At 36.2% G+C, this 9725-nt stretch overlaps 1 protein-coding gene across 2 annotated transcripts; it reads right to left on the minus strand.

Moving 5' to 3' along the window:
• Window positions 1-654: 654 nt before the first annotated feature.
• On the minus strand, window positions 655-4110 carry LOC113064310 (syntaxin-2). Of its 2 annotated transcripts, XM_026235022.1 has the most exons (9): window positions 3835-4105; window positions 3488-3556; window positions 3277-3376; window positions 3025-3099; window positions 2401-2474; window positions 2204-2312; window positions 1646-1719; window positions 1414-1551; window positions 655-1189 (listed from the first exon to the last, which is right to left on the minus strand). In XM_026235022.1, exons 1-9 carry the CDS (start codon window positions 3862-3864, stop codon window positions 1025-1027), a joined length of 834 nt encoding a protein of 277 aa, XP_026090807.1. In that variant the 5' UTR covers window positions 3865-4105; the 3' UTR covers window positions 655-1024. The 2 variants fall into 2 exon arrangements, with proteins under 2 accessions (XP_026090807.1, XP_026090808.1); XM_026235023.1 differs by lacking the exon at window positions 1414-1551 and having other exon boundaries at window positions 3835-4110.
• Between the last annotated feature and the right edge of the window lie 5615 nt (window positions 4111-9725).

Here is a 9725-nt window from a genome sequence, read left to right on the forward strand (position 1 = left end):
TTAAATCAAGCTGATTACTTACCAAAACCTCCCACAGCCCATCTTCATCCGCTGAAATAGAACAAGCATGAATAAACTCTTTTATGAACCTCCTATTTGACCAAAGTCTTCACTATTATTTTAATCCTTAATTAGTTTTGATAAAGTCTGCTTTAGTTTAAACTATCCTTTTCCTTCCACCTAGTCCACAGGCCGATTGTCCACAACTCGTGACAAGCAGGTTCCAGCCGCCTCAGGAATGTCAAAAGTTTTAGTCTCACCTTCTTTTGCTGTCACGATCAAATGCTGTTTTGGACCCCACAGGGTGAGTAAATGATAACAGAAGTTCTAATTTTTGGTGAACTATGAGTGATATGAAAACAAGTCAGAAAATAATAAAATAATACACATAACTAATAAAAGTAAATACAAGAAACAAAAATGTAATGTAGGAGAACCTAACTGGGCTTTTACATTATGTTTACATGCTCCAAAATAATCTATCAAACTGATGTTTGTTTGCCAACCGCTATTAAATTAAAAAATAATAAAAATAAAAGATGGCTCAGTTGGACTGAAAAGCATTTATGTAAACACCTCAATCTAAAAAATATTTAGATTAGAATGAAAGTGGTGGTGTAGACCTGAAATAACCCAAAGAACTGAAACAAATTAAGGATGTAATGCATGTATTATATACTGTAGCATGTATATTCCTAATGAGGAAAATCAGTACATATTAACACACCTCTTGACACCCACTTGAGTTTTGTCATATTGTGTCAGAAAAAGGCTATCTGACAGCAGGCTTAATCATTAATCATGTAAGCAGAAAGAAATAGGAGCCGTTTGTTTGTAAATGGGCTGAGGCAATCCCTCAGACAGCTTAAAATGATCTGATCAGCAAACATACAGTAAAGGGAGTAGAATAGAACTGTGGCACAACAGGATTTTTTAAGAAAAGGCAAGTATGAATCCTTCATTTTCATAGACCACCAAAGTAAGCAGCACACAGAGTCCAAAGGTTCCAAAGTTCAAAGTTCATTCAAGAGCCCTTGCTGGTAGCTGGTTTCGCTTTGCTCTTGAATAAAGGCAGTCTTATTCTCCAGGACTTCTTGTAATCAACCGCTTTTACCATATTCTCTTTCCCTTGATCTACATAGTTTTCAGCTTTCATTACAGTCTTTGCTATGTTGTTTGCCATTTCACCCTATAAAAAAGGAGGGAAACTTTAAATTATGATACGGCAAGATAATAGTCCCATGGCACTTATGCACAGTATTTGAATTATTCAATTAATTTCAGTAAGGCATTTGTTTCAATGAACTATTATTAATGCACTGAAATGTTTGTTTTTAACTCTGTTCTATAAGGCTTGGTTCACAATTTTTTTTTTTGGTTAATACATTGAACTCTCCAGCAAGCTTACAGTACCTGGCTATTGACTAACATGGCTATATCAATAAACATGCTATGCAGCTCTCGAATGCTGGCCTCCAGATAGAGAATATCCTTATGCCGTAACTCAATATCATTCAGTGCTTGCCCCGTGATGCAGGAGCCAGAGTTGATCTATAGACAAAGAATGATATTAACATTTGACAGACGCTTACGTGGAAAAGTGCTTTTGCTATCCTTTTAACTATCTTTTAATGTTGAAACTTACGTTTGAGGTAAAAACAGCAGGGTTGTTACTTTGCAGCAAAACCTCAGTCTCTTCTTCAGTGATGATCTTGCCACCTTTAAAAAAATTAAGTTTGATTTGTATTTGTATATATATATATATATATATATATATATATATACTATTAAATGTAAAATATATATTATAAGGATTATATAAATGTATAAATCTTATGTGTTTTAATATACTTTATATAAAAAAGGTAATGCATTCCCTGTGATTGCATTTCTTCAGCCTTCAGTGTTACATGATCCTTAAGAAATCAAAACATACTAATTTGCTTCTCAAGAAACATTACTTATTATATTGATATACTGCTTAATACTTTTGTGGAAAGCATGATACATATTTTTCCAGGATTATTTGATGAATAGAAAGTTAAAATGAACAGCATTTATTTGAAAATATTTTATTTTAAAGGGGTTGTGAATTGAGAAATCAAAATTTCCTTGACGTTTTGACATGTAAAAGGTCATTGTACCATATGTATTAAAAATAAAATGCAGTCTGGTGTGTTAATAAGTGTATTAATTAACTCACTGATCTCCAGCTGTCTTTGTATCCAATCTTTACTCCTCGTCCGGAAAGATAGCAGTTCTTGATTGTACATATTCATTATTTCTGCAAACCTCAGTGAAAGTACTGTGTGCTATAGTTTAACAAAATAAAGACAGAGAGAAAAATTTATAAAACAAACATCTGATAATTATTGAATTTCTTCCAATTGAACATCTCACCTGAGTACTCTGGATACGGCAGTACACAGAGCTGCTGTTAGCATTCTCATTCTCTGAGAATTTTCCTTCTAAATCTATATGAACCACCAAAGAAGCATGATTTGAAATATGAGCAATGTAACGATCTTCATTGTACTGCTCAAGACAATGTACTACAGTTGAAGTAGAAACCAAAGACAATAGAGTTAAGTGCTTTATTTCAGAGCGATATAAAAACAGGTTTAGGATAATATTTGTTGTAGAAGATAAAAGGAAATATAACTTACACATTTCCAAGTAAAAAAAAAAAGAAGAAGAAGAGGAAATGAATCTGTCTAAATGGTCCACTAAAACCTGACAGAAGTAAGCTTCGCTTATGATTTGCAAGTCAAATCATCCCTTGACAATCTCCCTTGTGAATGTTTTGCTGGGGTTATGGTCTTATATTGGAGTAATTAAGAAATAAAGTAAACATAATATATATTATTGAATAAATATACTGCAAATGCAATTAACAAAATATTGCTTTTTTTCCATATACAAATGCATATTTGACAGTAAGTGCTGATTTTGAGCTAGGATGCAATAAAGTAAATTTACTGCTATTAACAACAATAACATTTATATTAATATTAGAGCATTTACCTTTTAGTTTAACCTTGATTAGATCGGCTGTCTGCTTGATGTCCCTGCTAAACTGCTCAAGTTCCTCTCTCACATCTGTTAATAGGAATAGACACAAAAATATTGTACAGAGGATAAAAGACAGAATACTGATTTCCAATGCTTTTTGACCAGTAATCATTAATAGAGATTAATAGAGCCTGGAAATCATTTAATATGTCATAGTTGCTTAATCCTCTAACAACTGCAATGACACAAACACAGTGTACTCACAGTTCGGTGGGTTGATTTCTGTCAAAAGGGTACTATGTCTCAGCTTCACTTCTTCCACACTGAGGGAAATTCTCTCGATAAGTTGCTGAACCTCGTTAACCTGTACACGTCAATGGTTATTCGGGTTTTAAGTTATAATGTGAAGACTTAGTGACAGTTCCACACATAAATAGGCATGTAGATGTTCAAACACAAGTGCACACATACAAACCTTAAGGAGGAATTCCTCTAGGAAACCACTGGACTCCACAGGAGCGATGATGATGATGTCATGACAGAGCTGATAGGGGAAGGATTAACGTTTACAGTCAAAACAAATAAAAAAGACAGCTGGGGCTTTTCTGTCATATAAAGCACAAGCTTTAAACATTTTCAGCGTATCAAACTTTGTTTTAACGGAAAACGTTAAATAAGGCAACAATGGCTTATCATAAGGAATGCAAATAGGATATGTTATCAAGATATTGTAAAACTAAGTATACCTATAAAACGTAAATTTTTATAATTTGTATTTTACATCTAAATGGCATGAATTCAGGAAATAATTTGAAGTCTCACGGCTGTTAAATCGCCCAGACGGTCCTTCATTTCGGCTTCAAATGTGTCTCTCAGTCCGCTACAGCACGCACAGTGTGACAATGACTCGTTGTAAACTGACGTGACCGAATCTTTCTTTTGAGTTGAATCTCTTCAGTGATCCAGTTGAATTGATTCACAAAATCGGTATGAACAATTCATTCAAAGTGTACCGAGAATTTAAACTAATTATTTAAAAGAACCGATTCGCAGAAAAACGAGTCGGAGTTTTCAAAACCTAACAAAGACATAACAAAGCCCCGCCTTATTTTACTTCCGTACATCCAGGTGCGATGGAATAAATATAGCCTAGTCGTTCTCATTTTATATTATTCACGCTTCTTGTGCAGAGTCGAATAGCAGTTTTCAGACCGCAGTTCTATAGGCCTCTAGCTTTTTATGTACTTTTAGTTTATATTATTTTATAGCACTTATTATGCAATTATTTGGGAATGATTTATTGCTTTCATTATTTAACCATAAACCTAAACATAACATTAGGAAACATCTTGAATGTATTACCTCACTTGTTTCATTATATGAGACCCTATATTCGAGTGTAAGATACAATTTTCTTGGATATCAAATAGGTTACCAGTTTGCAACAGCAACCAGCTTATTAAAATGTTTTTGCACAGCTTAAATAAGTGGAAGCCTTGCATAATGTACGTCACTTACGTTATAAGTGATAACAAAAATAAACACCTTTATATCCAAAATAAAAAAAAAAAAATCATTTACTGACGCATCTGAATAATGAATTTAGAGGAAAGGCACTTCCAGTATGAAAAATCCAAAAGTAGTCTGTGACTGCCCTCTGCTGGTGAGACATGAGTCATCGACACAATTCCAGATGACCTCGAGGATGTTGTTCCTACATGTATCACCTTACCACACTGGTCAGATATTACTTTTAAATTTTTAATACATGAATTCTCCTTTATTTGCAGCTTCGAACAGCTGATATGGACACAATGATGTTTATAAAAACATGCAATGATGAGTGGGGTTTTCTTTCGGCATAAGGACAGGCTGTGACAATATTCACAATGTAGGTTAGATAATGTACTAAAAGATACAGAAATCTGCAATAGTTCAATAATAAAAACTACTTTTCCTATACTTTATGCACATAATATAGAAGTAAATGTTGCATGCATTAATGTATTATCAACTCAGAGAAGTAATTTTTTCAACCAGTCTTGTTGGAACATCTTTGGACTTTCACAAACAAAAGGACCACAGTTTTCTTGTTGGCACTGAGCATGGAAAGATTCACAAGGTCAATCATATACCATCACAGCCAAAATTATAATTTAAACCAAGGTCAGTCATTCAATAAAATGACCAAACTTTTTAAAATATATATTTTACATGAACAAATGCCCTGTGAACATCATGCCCTCTAAAGATCTGCATTCTTAAGTCATATCATTATTTTTCTGTGTTAGAATCTGGGATTGGGAGCTTGTTGTGTTTGTGTTGGTTGTCTCCTGTTGAGCATTCACTGTTTATATAATATCCCTGCCATCAAAAAGAGAGGAAGTGTTCTTATTAACTGTCTGTATCTGCACTGCTATCACAGCAGCATGGTGAATACTTAAGGAGTATAACAGGAGCAAGAGTGATATTGTACAAAACAGACGTTTTGTAATGTTAATTTAACCAGTAATGAGTTTGTGATTTACAGGGCTCCAAATACCATTCTAGCAAGTTCCTTGAAACATATGATGGCCATTTCATGACTGTCATTTGTGTGACAACAGAGAGCTCTTGTGCTTTGCAAGAGGTACAGTCAAGTTCAGCAATAGATATCTCCATCTGTTGTATGACCAGTTTGTTGTAGGACCTGCACTGGACCTTGTACTGGAGTAATTGTAGATATCAGTCACTCCGACCACCCACATTTCAACAAAGTCTCTCTCTCTCTCTCTCTCTCTCTCTCTTGCTCTGTATGCTACTTAGATGCAATTCAGATGAATTCAGAATGGGAGCACCTTAGTTTCTTTTAAAGCTTTGTTTTGACTGAATAGTAGCTAATACAGGTAACAATACATTTCTCTCACAAGTCTCCTGTGTTCACCTTTGAACTGAAAGCTTGAATGACAGTTGTGGCCTAGGCTCCATATTCCGTGCACCAGCACCACTAATGGAACGGTAAAGAGCCCAACTGACTCTAATACAAACACAGTGGTGGCTCTGAACTGGCTCCAAATTCTTTATATTTTTATAATTACATAAAAAAGTTATCATAATCTACCAATTCATCCATCCATCTATTCCCCTTTTAATATTAGTTAGTAATTAATAATAATCACTTACATTAAAACAGCAGTTTCTGGATACTTCCACTCAAAGCACATTGCCTTTTTCAGTAATCAAACTAACATGCATTCCTAACCAGTTCTCTCTCTCATATGTACTATTGAATAGTCTGATTCATTCCAGTGAATAGTTTTTTTTTGTAAGGTACTGAGTGATTCAGAAAAAAAAGTCCTTGTGTGGAAGGTCCAGTGCAGCATTTTAGGCCTTTTTTTTTTTATTAAGCAGTCTTTTTTAACGTAGGTTCTCCACCACTGGATGGCAGCAATAGTGCATCAGAAGCAGAACACTACAGACACACAGGAAACAGAACGGTTCATTCATATATGGAAATTATTATAAGGCCCTTTAACTAGCCTCACTAGCTCCTCCCCAGCAGCAGTCTGTTTCACCAAGAGTTCTCAGTTTCAGTGAGTAAACGATCAAGAGTCGCTGCTCAGGGCTGCATTTAACTTCGTAACTGTCATGACACACAGCACACTTATTGTCTGACAGTTGCGCATGTGTGAAATACACAAGGAATATTCACACAGGCCCTTTATGAGGAATGCAATAATTGCTAATGAAACACAGTAGCAGCCAGACAGTGGGATGTCTTTCCAACAGTGCTCGACTGCACCCGTAAGCTGCAGTACACACAAACACACAAACTCTATACTGTGGCCCTTCGTTAGCAATTAGCCTCAAATCACACAGCTGTTCTCAAGCTCTTGTCTGAGGCTGCTTCAGGCTTCACCTGTCAGTCTCGATCGGTTTAAACTGCTGTGCCGTGGCGGCTGTCGCTGTTATTTGCTAACACTGTAACTCAGATGGGCTAAATTACACCTGCCCTGTACAGGAAGCCCATTACACCGTGACTGACCACACTCTGTTCCCCAGCAAAACCAAATAACCCAAAGTCTGCTTTACTGTGAGGCCAAGTGTATCATGTCAGCAACTGCTGAGAATGTAGTTTCCTTATAAGTAATAGTTTTGACGTGGTGTTTTTATCTGATCATTTTAAAATCAAATTGTTTTCATTAATTTTTTTTTTTTTTGCATATATAAAATCTTGACTGTATGGAAGCAAGATTTTATATATGAAAATATATAAAATATGTACACCACTTGACTTAGCCTTGCTATGGGCTTCTTTTTTATCTCAGTAGTTGGGACACGCTGTGTGATTTGATGTTTGCCAGTATCACACTAGTATTGGAGTGGGTCCAGATCTCTGCTGTCAGTCAGCTGCCTTGTCTATTTCGAAATGCCATGAAGAAATTCATTGCAGGCGAACCTACAAAAATAAACATTGCTGACATTATCTTGAAACAACAGAACACAGACCAAACTCCATGATTGCTAATCACTAAAGGGTCATTCTTCCTCCAAGCTCTTACTGTAGCTCTGAAGATGTTGTGTTAGATTTGTGTTACTCCTGCATTTACAGATGGGGTCATTATTACTGACGTAGTGTGAGTCCTCTGCATCGCTGCGTCAGCTGCCCAGAATGCAATCTTTCTGTTAAGATAGATTCACACTCGCTGACTAATTATGAGCCATGCTTCTTGACAAATATATATTAATGAGTATCCAAGCCTGTATCCTGTGTCCCCCATCTCTCATTATCTTTCATCTGCCAGAGCAAAGACTATGTTTAGGTGGGCAGCATGATACATGGATGACAATGAGGATAATGGGAATTATAATCTCCCATCCCTCACTCACTCACTCTCTCTTTGTATCGTTTTGTTTTTACTGAATGTAGCAGAAGATGAGCTACTGTCATCCAGACATTGCATCTGTTGCACAGGACTCATCCTCAGAGAGGCTTGTTCTTAATCTGTAGTTCTGACAGATACACACATACAACTTTTCACACACAGCAAATATACTTCATATGTATGAATATATATAAAATATAAATAAAGTATATAAATTAATTTTCAGTTTATATCTATAATTCAAATATGGCATTATTATTTTAAAGGGGGGGTGAAATGCTCGTTTTCACTCAATATCCTGTTAATCTTGAGTACCTATAGAGTAGTACTGCCATCCTTCATAACTCCAAAAAGTCTTTATTTTTATAATATTTATAAGAGAAAGATAGTCTGTACCGATTTTTCCCGGAAAAACACGAGCGCCTAGAGGCGTGACGTGTGGGCGGAGCTAAAGAATCACGAGCGCCAGTAGGCTTTTGAGTTGAGAGCATGTGGAAGCTGTGACACAGATCCAGAGGCTGAAATTTAACAAGAACAGCATCTGCAAAGGCGGTATGCTATGTGGTATGTACTGAAACTGTATATATTTGCTTAGCGGTTTTGGAAAATGACTAAGTTCCACTTTATGTCGTCTTTTTTTTTTTTTTTAAGCTGTACAAAGTGCAGTTTGATGACAACATCGCATGTTGTTTACTTGATGTGCTTATGCGCTGATAGCTAAGTTAACAACACAGAGATATTTGAAGCAGTTTTACTCACCGCATGTGGTTCCAACACACAATCGTGACCCTTTTCCGTTGGGACTGCATTATCCTTAAGAAATAAACGATGTGCAATCCGAAATGCAGGGAACAAACAAAAAAACTTGCACAACTCCGTTGATGCTCTGTAAAAATAAACTCCATCCACTGGTCCCTTAATGCTGTTTCTCTTTTGGTAATCTGTGCAGGGTTGTCTTGCCCTGGCAACCAAAAACACACTTCTTTTGTGACATTTTGCGACGCTCTCGCTCTGATCAGGCTGTGCTAAGTCTCTCTCAGTGCTCTGCTATACTGGAGCGCGCGCTCTTCCGGCAGAAGAGCGCGCACTTAGGACCCATATAAGGAAATTCCGCTCAATCTAACGTCACACAGAGCCATACTCGAAAAAAACTTTCCGAAACTTGTGACAAACCGGAAGAGGTTTTTTTGGAACAAAAATACTCCTTCAAGTACAACTTAATTTTTGAAACTTTGTCCATGTTTAGCATGGGAATCAAACTCTTTAACAGTGTAAAAAACTCAGTATGCATGAAATAGCATTTCACCCCCCCCCCTTTAACTATATATTTAAATAAATCTATTAAATATTTATAGTACCTCTCTACACATCGAGTCACACAAATAATACGATCCTCTAAGCAGATGGTCTGCATTCTTACACCTCCACAGTCACACGTATTCTTGTGCTTATACATATGAATATATTAAAATACAAGCGCACACAAACCAAATGCATCTTTAGCTAACTGACATTCAGAGCCAAAGTAAGAGAATGTATTATAGAGGTGCTAATATCTGCTTCACAATAAAACATCAAACAGAATCTCATGCACCGTACTGTAGATTAATGAGACTAACTGCCTGCTCCTCCATTTCTCTCAGGGTTAATGTGTTCGATCTCATCATTAACAAATATGAGGCTCTTTGCCAGCAAAAAGTGGTATCCAAGAACGCCAGGCTCTTGCACGTTGAATAAATCCATCTCATCATCATCGTGAGCTATGAGCAGCCTCAAGCTCTCTCCCAACCTCTGCTAGAAACCTAAGGTAGGAGAACCACTTATATATGCTTCCAATGAAACCACATG

The sequence above is a fragment of the Carassius auratus genome, chromosome 46 (genome assembly GCF_003368295.1).
Source record: "Carassius auratus strain Wakin chromosome 46, ASM336829v1, whole genome shotgun sequence".
NCBI lineage: Eukaryota > Metazoa > Chordata > Actinopteri > Cypriniformes > Cyprinidae > Carassius > Carassius auratus.